Here is a 14,012-nt window from a genome sequence, read left to right on the forward strand (position 1 = left end):
TGGGATAAATCTTAAATGTCTAACATTCATGTTATTAAAATTTCAGAAGGAGAGAAGAAATAGTGTGGTGTAGAAAAAAAAAATGAAGAAATACTGAGATAATAATCAATGAAACCAGAAGCTGGTTCTTTGGAAAGATCAGCAAAATTAAGAACCAGATTGACCAGAAAGAAAGGGAGGTAAGACACGAATCAGGAATCAAGACACCAGGATCAGGAATGAAATATGTGAGACCCCTACTGATCACATATGTATTAAAAGAATAATAAGGAAATACTACAAACAGCCCTGTGTACATAAACTCTACAACTTAGATGAAATGGACCAATTCCTTGAAAGTAACAAACTACCAAACCTCATCTAATGAGTAGATAACCTCAGTATCCCTGTACGCATTTTAAAAACTAATTGTAGTTCAAAACCTTTGAGAAACAAATGCCAGGTCTAGTCACTGACAAATTCTAAGAAACATTTAAAAAGAAATAAGACCAATTTTTTAAATAAGATCTTTCAGAAAACAGAAGAGTAGCAAATATTTCATTACCCATTTCATGAGGCCATCATCAATCTGATGCCCAAACCAGACAAAGATAGCACAAGGAAGGAACCCTACAGCCTGATATTTCTTTTCTTTTTCTTTGTGTTTTCAGACCGATATTTCCTATGAACACAAAAATTCTCAAAAAATATTGGAAAATTACATCCAGCAATATAGCAAAAGACTAATACAGCACAATCAAGTGTGATTTATTTAGGCAATTCAAGCCTGGTTCAATATTTGAGAACCAATAAATGTAATTCACCTAATAATATTAGTAGGCCAAAGAAGAAAAACCATGTGATCATATCAATTGATGTAGAAAATGCATTTGACAAAATTTAACATTGATAAAACCTCTCAATAAACTAGGAATTGGAGGGAACTTCCTTAATCTGAAAAAGGGTATTTATGAAAAATCTATAGCTAACAGCATATTTAATAGTCAAAAATGGAATGTTTTCCGCCGAAGATTGGAAACAAAGCACGGATGTCCACTCTTACTGCTCTTAATAAATATTACACTGGAAGTTCTACCCAGTGAAATGAAGCAAACAAACAAAAAGCAATAAAAGCCCTATCAATTGGAAAGGAAAAAATAAAACTCTCCTTTTTCACATATGACACATCTATCTACATAGGAAATATCAAGTAATCTACAAAGAAATTTCCTAGAACTAATAAAGTTTAGCATGGTCACGGGATACAAGGTTAGCACCCAAAAATCGATTATATTTATATTTGCAACAAATGATAGGAAATTGGTTTAAAAAATTACTATTTACTATAGCTCCAAAAAATTGAAATGCCTAAAAAAGTTCAGGAGCTGAATGTTGAAAACTACAAAATATGATTAAAAATTAAAGAAGACATAAATAAGTGGGAGAACATACCATGTTCATGAATTGAAAACTCAATATTGTTAAATTGGCAATTCTCCCTAAATTGATCTATATAAATTTAATGCAACTTCATTCAAACTCCCTGGAGGAATTTTATATATTTTAGATTGAGGCAAAATGATTCTAAAATATAGATGGAAAGATAGAGCAACTCGAGTAGTCAAACCGATTTTGAAAAAAAAAAAAAAAAAAAGGTGGAGGACTCCAGCCAGCTGATTTTAAGATGTGTTATAAAGCTACAGTCATCAGTGTGATATTGGCAAAGGGATAGATACATAGATAAATGGAGCACAGTTAAGAAATAGAGCCATCCAAATATGGCAAATTGATTTTTTCACAGAAGTGCAAAGACATTCCAATTAGAAAATGGGTAAAAAAACAGATACTCACCAAAGAAGAGATTACAGATGGCAAATAAGCATAAGAAAAGATGTTCAACATGATTAGCCAAACAAATTAAAACCACAATGAGGTATCATACCTATTAGAAGAGCAGTAATAAGAAACAGTGATAACATACTGACAAAGTTGGAGAAATCAGATCTTACACACTGCTGGTGGGATTGTAAAGTAGCAACTCTGGAAGATGGTTTGACAGTTTCATATAAAACAAAACATACACCGAACATATGACCCAACAACTGTACTCCTGAACGTTTATCCCAGAGAAATGAACACTTACATTCACATGGAAACCTAGACAGAAACGTTACAGAAGCTCTATTCACAGTGACCCCAAACTGCAAACAACCTAAATGTCCTTCAGTGGGTAAATGGGTAAACACCCGGTCCTACATCTATATAAAGGAATACTTCTCAATAATGCAAAGAAACTCTTAGGAGAGGCAAGAGGATATAATTACGGAGATTCTGCACAAAGGAATTTTGGGGTGACAGAAGTGCCCTGTATTCTGAATATAGGGGTGGTAACATGAGCAAGCGTTATGCATGCATTAAAACCTGTTAAACTATACACAATTTGAATTTAGTAATTTAAAACAAAAAAAAATAAGTACCTACTGAACAAAAAAGCCTGAGCAGAATTAAAACAAGAATCTGGATGATACAGGAAGATACAAAATAAAGAGTGAAAGTCCAAAGCAATAGTATAGTAAACATGTTCTTCATAACCTGCTTTCTTTTCTTGACTCTTCACATGTCAGTGAATATAGTCCTACGTCATCAGTTTCAGTGGGCTGCATAGTACTCTATTCTACACAGGGTTTATAATCCACATAAGCCATCCCTTTTGGTAGGATAGTTAACTTTTCCCCAATGTTTTGTTCTTATAATCAGCGATGTCTGAACATTCTGATACACATCTCTTTACGCTCTTTTCAAATCAGTTCCTTTGAATAAATTCTTAAGTATGGATCACAGCTTATAGAGATTTTTAAGACTTTCGTTATATACTAGCAAACTTCCGGTGAATGATTTTATCATTTGAGGACCACACCCTCAGCACGAGAGGATGCCCGCTGTGTTTGCTGTATTTGATCGCAGAACTGGTCACAAAACTCTGAGAGGTCTTTCGTTCTGTTCCTTGAATGTGAGCTATCTGTCCTTACGATGTGGTTTGGCTAGTTAGCATATGATGTTAATATAAGTGATTCTGGGCAAGCTCTGAGCCTAGGTCTTAAGAAATTTTGCAGCTTCTGTCCTCATTCTTGGGATTCTAGCCACAAATGCCATGTGCATGAGCCCAGGCTGGCCTGCTGGAGGAGAGACCACGTGGAACAGAGTAGAGGCATCTCAGGTGAGGCCGCCCTACCCTACCTGGTCTCCAGCCAGCTTACCAGCTGACCACGAATACAGGAGCAAACTGGGCCAAGACCTGCGGTGAACTGGGTGTGTCTCAGGCAAGCATGCCTGGCCAACCTGTGCCCTTGTGAGCTGGTAAACGCTTACTGGTTTAAGCCGCTGAGTTTTGGGGTGATTTGTAATATAAAAATAGGTCACTGATATACTCACTGGTGTTTGATTTTTATCAATCTCGGAAATTTTTATTAATGAATAATGACATCTCATCTTTGTGTATTTAATTTTTAGTGTATTTTTCATATGTTCATTAGCCCTTTAAAATTCTTCTTTTGTGAATTGTTTATTTTCCTACTCATGTATTTTTTTTCCTTATTAATTTTGTAAGAGTTCTTTTTACTATCGGTCCCCTGCTAAATGTATTGCAATTATTTTTCACAGAGTAACAATATTGACTTTCTTGTGTGGCTCATAAACTTGCTCTACATGCCAAAGAGGGTAATTCTCAAATAATTTTGTAAGATATAATGTGGCCTTCCAAGTAGCATTACTCTGTAGAGGTTAACATCACTTTGAGTGTAGTTTCTAGCACATTCACTGTGAAAGAAAATCAGTGTGTGATTTTATAATTAAGACTTTAAGTATTTCAGAATTCAAAGCATAATTTGGTTCTGGTCCTAGGATCGGGGTGCCGTTGCCAGAAGCAAGCATTTCCTGTGTGTCTTCTCATGCTGCATGGGCCTGTCGTCCTTTGCCTTTTCACTTTTTCCATCTGAAACACTTTCAGGTGTTTTCCAAAGTGAGTGCCAAGCTGTACTTGGCTGCAAGATGCCTTACAAGAAATGGGTTTTAAAAACCTGCCCACTGTCTCTCCTTTTCTCAGGTCTCAGCATGTAATGCTCTGAGAAGTCCTGCAGTGAAGAAGTCAGTATGACCCAGTACTATTTCGTGAAACACAATTCAGAAAATGCTGGACTGGAACAATACCCAGAAGCTGTAAGAAGCTGCAAACCCGAACAACTTGGTTTAGGGCTCAACAATAAACCCCTTCCCCAAACTTCTCACATCTAACATCTAGGCCCTTCCAACCACCCCCAATTCAGCCATGCTTCTTTGTCAAAGAAGGAGTGAGCTGAAAAACAAGGGACTATTAAAGCCCTGGCAGAGGGTGGCTGTTGAGATATTCTGATACACTGATGTGGCCTGCAAGGTCCAACCAGCCATTTCCAATCCCTTCTCTCTTTCCTGTACTTCCTCTTCTCTACCTGCTCATGGATAGGAGCTCAACTTCCACTATTCTCCTGAGCCCCATTTCCTAACTCTCCCCCAAAGCAGCATTGCTTATCAGCCCCCTTTGAGGAAAACAACAAAGTTCCCTGGCCTCCCTGATCTATGGGAGTGTGATACCCACTCTTATCACACACACACAGGTGTGTGAGGACCCTTGCCAGGGTGGCTGGAGGGGGCACTTCTCTGCCTGAGAAACTGGGCCTGGGTGTGCTGTCTTACATAAGCAAGAGTCACTGAGGAGCTCTGTGCTTCCTAAAGGTGTGAAATGGTAAGATTTTGCAGACTACTACATTCCTGTATCACATAAAACTCTTAATTTAAGACAAAAATTAACTTGACCAATATTCCGATGATAAAGAGTGGAACATCATTTGGAGCAAAATTTCAAGTAAGGACTAAAACCCAAGTACAGTCACCAATCTTAACGGTCATACCAAACCCACAGGAGACCCTTCCTGGGATGTCAGGTCACCTGGCTAGCTCTCCCACGGTGCCCCTCCCCGGTTCTGCCAGTTGTCACCCAAACAACACCCCTGAAGCTGCAGCCTTGGGTGTGTTAGGAGCAGCACATTCACAGGTGTCTCCTGCTCCCCTTGACAAATGATTGCTGGGGCCCTTTCCCAGATGCCACCAGCTCTGTTTCCTTTTCCCTCTCCTCTGAGATATGGAGATGCAGCCGGCAAGCCCCAGCACGGCCATGGCCGACCGCCTGGGGTCTACCTTGTACCTGGTCAGGAGACTTCTCCCCCTCAGCAACTTCTCCCCAGGTCTCTGCAGGTTTGAATGAGGGTTTGTCTCCAGGCCTAATTTGCTCAGAATATCTAATGCAGAGATGGCAAACAGATTTCCCATTGTTCATTAACTCTGACTGACTGGAAGTGGCTGCCTGGAGTGTCGATTAATTAGCGAGGACTGTGGGCACGTGAGTGTGTGTGTGAGTGTGCACACATGTGTGGGTGTGTATGTGTGTGGCTGGGGGCAGGGGCTGGGGGATTCACGTCAGATACTTGCCACCCTTGGCTGAAGGGGCCTCACTAACGCTTTTTGGAACTGGAACTCGGGTTAATAACCGGGTTCTTTGCCTGGAAATCTTTCCCTGCAGGAGTCGAGAATCAGGAAGCCTCAGCTAAAGCATCTGTAATTCAGAGACACTCAGAAAGAGCTCCAGGGTAGGTGCTTGGCAGAGGCGTGCTGTGGTTTCTGCCTGGGGAGCAGCAGTCCACACCCAAGAAGAGGTGCCCCTGTACCCCGGGAGCAGCACGCCAGAGGGCGGCAGGGGCACTCCAGCTCTGCAGACTCCTCACCAGTCTTCGGCCAACGCAGCGGGAAAGGCCCACCCAGCAGTTCTCATCACAGATGACCCCCTGACAGCAGAGTGTGCTGAGACCACTGGGGGGGGCACCCGTGAGGCTTGGGGGGATGACAAAGAGCGTCTCTCATGCCCCTAACTTGCTAACCCATTCCGGCTTTCACTGGGCTCTTGAAACTTAGAGCCCTTCAGGGTTCCTTCTGCAGAGCAGAGCCCACTGGAATGTTCCAAGTCTGGAAGTGCGGGCAGTGTGACCCTAGTGCCTGCATCATCAATGAAGGTTCCAGAGTGCCTGCGTGTGGACAAGGGTGCAGGACCTGGAAGGACAGAAGCCTCAAAAGGAAACTCAGGAGTCACTTTTGGGGCCTGAAATCACAGGGACTCGGGGGATCACGCCCCTGTCATTCCACCCACCCACCCATTACAGACTGATATTCTGAGGCAGTCCTCTCAGCCCTCTCACGAAGATCCAAGATTCCAGTGATCTGTTTGTCACCCCCTTCGTTAGGTTTCTCATACCTGGTGTTCCTGCTGAAAGCTCTTCCCCGATGCCCATAAGACTGGCCTCCTCATCTCCTCCCTTATGCAAATGTCATCTTCTCAGGGTGGCCTCCCTCAATGACTCTGTTTTACATTGTCCTCACGTGGCAGGCTGTGTGATAGCCCTTAAAGACATCCAGGCCCTCATTCTGGGGACCTGTGAATGTTACCTTAACCAGCAGAGGGGACTGTGAGATATGCCTAAGTTAAGGATCTGGAGAGAGGAAGATCATTCTGGATTATCTGGTGGGCTCAGTGTAATCCCAAGGATTCTCATAAAACGGAGTCAGGAGATTGAGCTACTTATGTGGAGAACAGGCAATGTGACAGTGGTCACAGACAATGGAGTGATCAGCTACAAGTCAAGAAGGGCCAGCAGCCTCTGGAAGCTGGAGGAGTCGAGGAACAGATTCTCCTCTGGAGCCTCCAAAAGGAAACTTCCCTGTGGACACTTAGCCCAGTGAGACTCACTTGGGACTTGTGGTCTCCAGAGCCCTTGAAGAGAATATCTGCGTTCAGCCACCAAGCTTGTGATAATTTGTTAAGTAGCCATAGGAAACTAACACACACCCCTGGGAGCTCACTCTCCCCCCATCCTCCTCCCGGCTCTGTTTCCTCCTTCAGCCTCATTCAACACCCTGCACTTTACTTCTGAAGGCTGTCTGTCTCCCTCAGCAGGGAGGGGCAGGAGCCCTTGCCCGTTTTGTTCTGGACTCCAGTTCCTCCCCAGAGAGGCTCAGCCTTTCCCTCACTGGGGCTCAGGCTCTCACAGGACCCCACTGGGCCCATCTCATTCCAACCTACAAGGCTCTGCTCTGCACCTAGGACACTAAGCCCGCCATTCTTTCTGCTCTCTGGAAGCCTCGAGTGCTAGTAGGGGGAACGTGAGTGGCCTTCACGTTGACAGCATGAGAGCAAGGGTGTGGTGTGCCAGGTGAGGCTCTGGGGCCTGGTGGGCCCCTTCCCACGGAGATGCACCAGGCTCAGGGACCACAGCATCCCCTGTGCACAAGCAGGGATAACACCATGACCCCAACGCTGAGTGTAGCCAGAACTAAGCAAGATGAGTGATGTAGTGGTGAATCCACTTTCATGTTCGTGAGATGTTGGTTCTTTTTGATTTGTGGTGAGGTGTGTGCTGCTGGTCCATTTCGGGGAGGCAGGGGGCTTAGGTTTGTCTTGGCTGTGTGCTCAGGGGGAAGGCAGGGGGCCTGCTGAGTGAGGCCTGTTCTGGAGCCATCTGCCAAGAGGCACAGTGGCCCTGGTTGCAAGGAAGCTTGGCCTCCTGCTGCTAATCCATCTTGACAGGCCTTTCCTCACTGCCTGCCAGGGACTGTCCGTGGGGATGCTGGATTAGTCTGTTACTGAGGGCAATTCCCCGAAAGACTCTAAGTCCTCCTGGGACTCCTACTTTGCCACTGCCCCCTGGACATGGTGAGATAGTTTCCTTACAAGTCAGGGCATCAGCACTGAGAACAGCAGTGGTGCAAGCTTAGGGCTGAGTCTACAAGAGCTCTCAGCTGCCAGGCCCTCAGTCTTTAACACAGAGCAGGAAACCAAGGTGGGAGGTTAGTATGTGGGTGGGGGCGGAGTGGGGTTAGTGGGGGGGGGGTGGCGTCTCTATTTAACCTGGTCTCCCCTCCAGCTATAGCTGTAGAGTCCTCCTGTCTCTGCCCCTGCCGCCTCATTCCCCCCAACGCCCACCCCCCCACATACACCCTGTGTTCTCAGATCCAGTCAACTGCAGAGTCAGCATGGTGACACCCTTGTCTGAGGCTCCCAGAACCCCCCAGAACCCATCCCTGTGAAGTGAGGATTCTCAAGGAAGTGCCCTCTCACTTTCCTTTGCTGAGTTAAATTCATCCCTGGTTGGAAGGCCCTGGAAGGCTGCGTCTCGGAAGGAGAGGCCAGGGAACCGCTGTGACTCAGGAGGAGGGAAGGCTTGGGCAGTGAGCAGGCAGGGGGAAGGCCGCTTTCCAGAAGCTCTGTGGAAGCATTGCTGTGTGAGGGTTAACAGCAAAGGTCTTGGGGGTAGCTGTAGGGAGGTGGGGGTCAGGTTGCCCCCCACTCTGATGCTTTCTGGCTCTGTGCTCTTAGACATATGACAACCTTTCCAAGCCTCAGTTTACTCATCTATAAATCGAGGCCAGCTGAGAGTACGGATCACATAGGAGTGTGAAGTTCATTTGCAGGAGGATAATTATGTAAATGGACCACCAGGGTGCCTGGCACATGGTTAGCACTCATAAATGTTAGCTCTGGTGATGACAGCAAGGGCCCTGAGGACAGCTGTGGGTTCTGTGGCCCAAGGACTTGATCACTCTCTCCCATGTCATCCCGCAGCCTCTCACTGCTTCCCATGGGATGCAGGGAGAAGGAGAGGGAGAGGGTGCTCCAGCATCCATAGGGCAGAGAAGAAAGTTTGCCTCTTCCCTTGCTGTGTTTCTGGCCTGGAGAGCAGAGACAGACAGATGGGAGCTGGAGGAGAGGCCACGGGCGTGGTGAATCCTTACCTTGGTTGTCGTAGGACGTGATGACCTGGGTCTGCTGTGGATGCTGCTTCTCCGCCAGGCTTCCTGTGAAGCAAGACAGATCCGAAGTGACCACTGGGACAATGGCGGAATTTGCCCCGGGCCGACCAGGGAACTGTGTGCATCTGCAAGAAAGGCAGGCTGATGGGGGGTGAACTCATGCAGGCCTGACCTAAATGTGTGCCCATCTGTGTGCACACACGTGTGAATCAGCCCCTTTACACACCCGAATGCAGAGGCAAGTGACTGTGAACCTGTGGGCACACACCCTTACATCTCTCAGCGGTGCCAGCAGAGGCTGGGTTTCTTCTCGAGAAGTTGGGTGCCCCTCTCATGGGTCCCAGCTTCAGTGTGGCCAGGCTCAGCCAAAGTGCAAAGGGATGCCTTGCTGATCATCACCCTTTCTGTGGAGTGGCCCGGGGAGTGGGGCTCCTACCCGAATTTTATAGCTGATAGGCCTGCAGCCTGGGCCTAACTTTTGGCTACAGACGTTGCCCCCAGGGACTTGAGACCCCAGTCTCCTGATTCCTAGGTCAAGCTCCTGCCTCCCTCTGAGCAGAATGGGGACAGCTTGCCTTCTACTCGAGCTGAGGAGTTGGGGTGACCTGCAGTATGGGTCAGTTGCACGGACATTCGCAGGGCCCCCACTATGTAAATGTTCTCTCCACGCACTAGGGATCTTTATGTCTTTGGAACATAGAGCTGTCCTCAGAGCCTAGTGGGGTCAGGTTGCTGTGAGAAAGGCCCCATTCCTGCCACAGGCCATGAAGGGGAAACCCACAGGCTTACCTGCCCCTCTTATGGGAAGCAACGCCTTTTCCTACATCTTTCCCTTACCAGCTGCTACGTCGGCCTGGTCTTGCTGAGGCTGCTGCAGGTATGGGGGGGGGGGGCGTGTCGGGAGGGGCTGGGGAAGGACCAGGGTTGTGGCAATAGGGCCTTCCCCTACAGTGACCACCCTGGCCTGCCACCTTCTCCCTGGCCTCCCACTGGTCTGCAAAAAGTGTCGGGCCTGCCACTGGAAGTGGTTGCTAGGGGTAGGGCCTGGGTCTGGAAATAGCCCTGTCTTTGGGGCGCTCGTCTCAGCAGGTTCCATTCAGACATCTTCCTTTGTGCACCCAACCAGCTCCGCCATTCAAGGCTTCCCACACCTGGGCCCAGGCAGAAGGTGGTCAAGGTGGATAGGCAGGTCACTGAGCTGGGCTGGATCTTTGATCCCCCTGGCAGGGTCTTGCCCTGGAGAATCTGCCTGCTCTAGTCTTCTCCTATGAGCAGGCCCAGCCAGGACCCTCACCCTGAGGGCTAAGGTCGGTGGGCTGGCCGAGGGCTTGGAGCACTGAGTGTGCCAATCCACGGTGATGTCTGTCTGGAGCTCTAGGCCAGACTCAAGTGAGGACAGCGAGGCTGCCTCCTTCAGGCACAGCTGGCTACATCTCCTGCTGGGCTGGCAGATGAAGGAAACAGGATCCGGGAAGGGAATCCTCAAGGAGGACGATTGGCTGGCATAGCTGCTGTGGGTATTTATAGTCAGGGCTGCACAATTGGTTTCCCTGTGGCTATGGGGTGTCGGTCCCCATGCTGCTAGGCAGACTTCGGCCAGGACCAAGGAAAGCAGCCAATCACAGCAGGGGAAGCCCGTTGCTGGGCAAGCTAGTGGGGTTGGCTGGGCCCGAACACCTGCTGCTCGGAAAAGTTTGGAGCAGTCCAGGCTCCCCCCACCCTGCCAACGCCCCGGCACAAGGAGCACACAGGGCAGTGAGAAGGGGAACATGTGCCTTTTTGGATCTGCCCCATGTTCGGCCACATTTGTGCACACTCCACCAGCACAAGCCATCAGCTGCCTCCTTTGCAGATGAAAGCCATCCAGTTTCCAGGGCTGGGTGCCTTGGACGCCAGTGAGGGAAGTATGTACGCAGAGTCTCACCGTCAGAAAACACAGAGAGAGAAGCCGTAATTTTAGTTTCTGCATGCACATGTGCAACTTGAAAGCATACATAAAATTTTACTTTAAAATACCTATACTGGTGGAGTGATACAACCCTTATCTTTTCCAGGCTCTGCAGAGCCTCTCTCTAGGCCTCCACTTACCTGTAACTCTCAGTTTTCTCTGGTGGTTTGGCAAGAACTACTTTCACACTCCTCATTTTTTAAAGTTATTTTTAAAAAAGATTTTTATTTTTTTAAAGTCATCTCTGCACCCAACATGGGGCTCAAGCCCACAACCGGGAGATCAAGAGCCGCACACTCCACCGACTAAGCCAGCCAGGTGCCCCGTGATCCGCTTTATTTTGTTGTATTTTCCCACTAACCTTCCCTCAAATCAGGGGCCCTAAAGATGGTAAAAGTAGGATAAATTCACTGTATTTCAATCATCTCCTAACGTAATAACATGGCTGAGAAGCCTTAAGATGAATTTCTGACAACTCAAGGTAAGAGAGCTATAACAAATGAAGATGGCCGTGTTTCTTCCCTCCCACCTCAACCCACTTTTCCACTCACCCGCTTGTACGCCGGCCAAGCGTGCATATTTGCATTGCCTGCTGTGCATTTTGGGGACAGGTCGCTGGTGGTCTGATTCTCAGAATTCTAATGAGCCTGCAGTCTAGTTTTCTAACTTTGGCATCTGCTTTGGTCCAGGTAGAGCAGGTGCATCTATTGTCTTATGGCCCTGAAACAAGGGTCAGGAAGCCATCCCACCATGTATGCCCATGAGCCGGGACTCCAAGGGCTGGTCCCCAGGGCAGGAGCATGTCTCAAGTATGATCTGTCTTCGTGCATAGGGCCAGGAACACAGGAAAGCTCTTAACCTCCAGGGAGCTGGGATTCTATTGCAGTGAAAAGCATTATGACTATAATCAGTAACATGGTCCCATGAGGGCAGGGGGTCTTGACTGTTTTTATTGCAACACCTAGAATCCTGCCTGGCATGAAGGAAACACTGCAGATGAATGCGTTTACGTTTAGAATTTCATCCTTCCCTTTTGCTACTGTCAGGAGGGCAGAGCATAGCTGTTTGGTCTCATTCAGCTGGGGGCCCGATTCTCCACCTGCAGAGGATTCTTCACGCAAGCATTTGATGAGCCCAAATCTGAATGTGACCCCTAGTGGGGCCCCAGGAGTGGAGAACTGACTCTTGTTAGAATTCTCACGTGCCCACAGTGCAGTTTCGCTGATGTTTGCTCTTGGAAGGTGAGCTTACGAATCTCTGAAGGGTACAGAAAAAGACCTGGTAGGGCCAGTCCATGGATGGCATTCCCAGAGCTGTCCTGGGCCTGCAGGGTGACAGACAGCTGGCACCAGAGAAAGGAGGCTTTGGAAATGGACTTCTCTCAGATCTTACTATATTCTGGGTCCCCAGCCAGACAGGAACACAGCACCCATCTCCCTGGGCCTGGAGTAATAATGTCCCCAAACAGGCCACCTCCTTTCTGAAAAAATTTTCCAAAAGATGGATACCGGGCCTGATGTGAGCAACCCCACCTCCAGGGGGAACACACTCCAAACTTGGGGGATGCAATGCCAGGGAAAACTTTCTGGGGTCACAGTGGCCCCAGAGGCATGGCAAACACGAGTAGCCACTTTCTGATTGATTAGATATCTAGAGCCAGTGAAATCGAATGTTTCCATCATTTTTCAATGTGTTGAATTACAGAGACGTAAAGAAAATAAGATGAAAAGAGCGTTACCATGCACGTCATTTCCTTCGAATCTCTGCCATCTCCGGATTCCGTTTCCGACGCCCTGGAGTCCTGTGGAATAGAGGGTCTGGCTTGAGGGTCTCCATGGTGGGAAGACCCAGGCCAGCAAGTGATGGGCCAGCTGCTAATGCATCTGGGTTGAGGTGGGGCTGGAGGAATCCAGCTCAGTCAGCATCCGGGAGAGGCTGCCCACAAATGAGACACACTTTAAAACATTAAAGGAAAATATTAGAATAGTAGTTTTCAAAGGTGGTTGTCAGGATCATTTGGGGAGAATTTTCCCAGTACAGATGCCCATTTTTCACTCCATATCTCTGCTGCATGAATATGGAGGCACATTGTGGAAGCTGCTCATCATTCATTTTGCTACCTATTTCCCTATGCGGGGAATCTCCCGCTTTTAGAGCTATGATGTAAGGTGGAGGGTGGGCAAAGAGGGTCTATCCTTATAGGAAACTCAAGTGATTGTTGGAAAACTGTGAAAATTCTCCCTGGATGATAGTCTCCCAGCCTCCCTTGCAGCTATGGACAAGCTATGGACCTATGCACCATGGACAAGTGTGGCCCAGGCACAGCCACTCCGAGCAACCTGTGTCTGCTTCCACCTTAGGACCTGATGATGCAAGAGAGAAGCACTCGCTCTCTCTCGCTTTCTCTCGCTCGCTCCTTCTGGTCATGGCTGGAAGTGGCGGCTGAGAGGTCGAGTTCCTGGCACAGAAATGGTGTACGTTCTGGCAACGGGAGCAGCTGCGGTAAGATCAAGCTCCTGATGAGAAAGGAGTCCCTAGGGTCCTTTGGTGGCAACAGAGGTTTCCTCAACAGACCAGCTCAGCTGGGCCGCGGATGGTGCTGTTCCAGGAAGCTCGGCCTCTAGCCTGGGTCTCCTGCCCTTGCAACCCCTGCAAGTCCCCCAGTCCCTTCCCAATGCTCTTCTTTTCTCCAGTGCTCTCTGCAGCCAGGATCCGGGCTTACTGCTCGGAACCCTTGCTGACACCTGTGTGGAGTGGAATGCACACATCACACCAACTTGGAGGAATGAAACCTGACTATGGGGCACTTTTAGACTGGGTGGAGGTGGCTTTACGCCACCTCCTCCAGGGCACAGGATAGGAGGTGAGGGTGTCCAGGCATGCTTTTGAGAAGCACTGTGTAAAGGAGAATGGAAGGGCCATAGAGGAAAGAGCAGAGAGCTCTGTTGGCCACCTGGCACACACTCTCTTTGCCTCCTTGTCCTTCTGACTCTTTCTGCCACAAGGACACAGCAGAAAGCCACCCGATCACATCTTTACTTAGCCCTCTGCATTGTGACAATTATGGAGCTCAGGTCCTCCTTCACAGAGCCAAGGACCTGGGCTGGAGGGGAGATAGGAGGAGATGCCTGGAATTGGTGTGGGGACATTTTGGATCTTGTGCCCCAACAGGAGGCCTCGGAACATGCTAATTTAA

General features: G+C 48.1%; 1 protein-coding gene across 2 annotated transcripts in view; it reads right to left on the reverse strand.

Annotated features, from left to right (window-relative positions):
• Positions 1–14,012, reverse strand: part of LOC111155150 (kyphoscoliosis peptidase) — a 42,902-nt gene that overhangs the window by 26,951 nt on the left and 1,939 nt on the right. Inside the window, exons 2-3 of one of the 2 annotated variants that reach the window (XM_022515227.1) lie at positions 12,555–12,617; positions 8,851–8,913 (exon numbers count right to left, since the gene is read on the reverse strand). In XM_022515227.1, the coding sequence (XP_022370935.1) occupies positions 8,851–8,913; positions 12,555–12,617 (126 nt within the window). The remainder of the gene's footprint in view (positions 1–8,850; positions 8,914–12,554; positions 12,618–14,012) is intronic. The other variant, XM_022515228.1, reaches the window with a different exon arrangement.

The sequence above is a fragment of the Enhydra lutris genome, unplaced genomic scaffold, assembly GCF_002288905.1.
Source record: "Enhydra lutris kenyoni isolate GAN:26980312 unplaced genomic scaffold, ASM228890v2 scaffoldscaffold39, whole genome shotgun sequence".
NCBI lineage: Eukaryota > Metazoa > Chordata > Mammalia > Carnivora > Mustelidae > Enhydra > Enhydra lutris.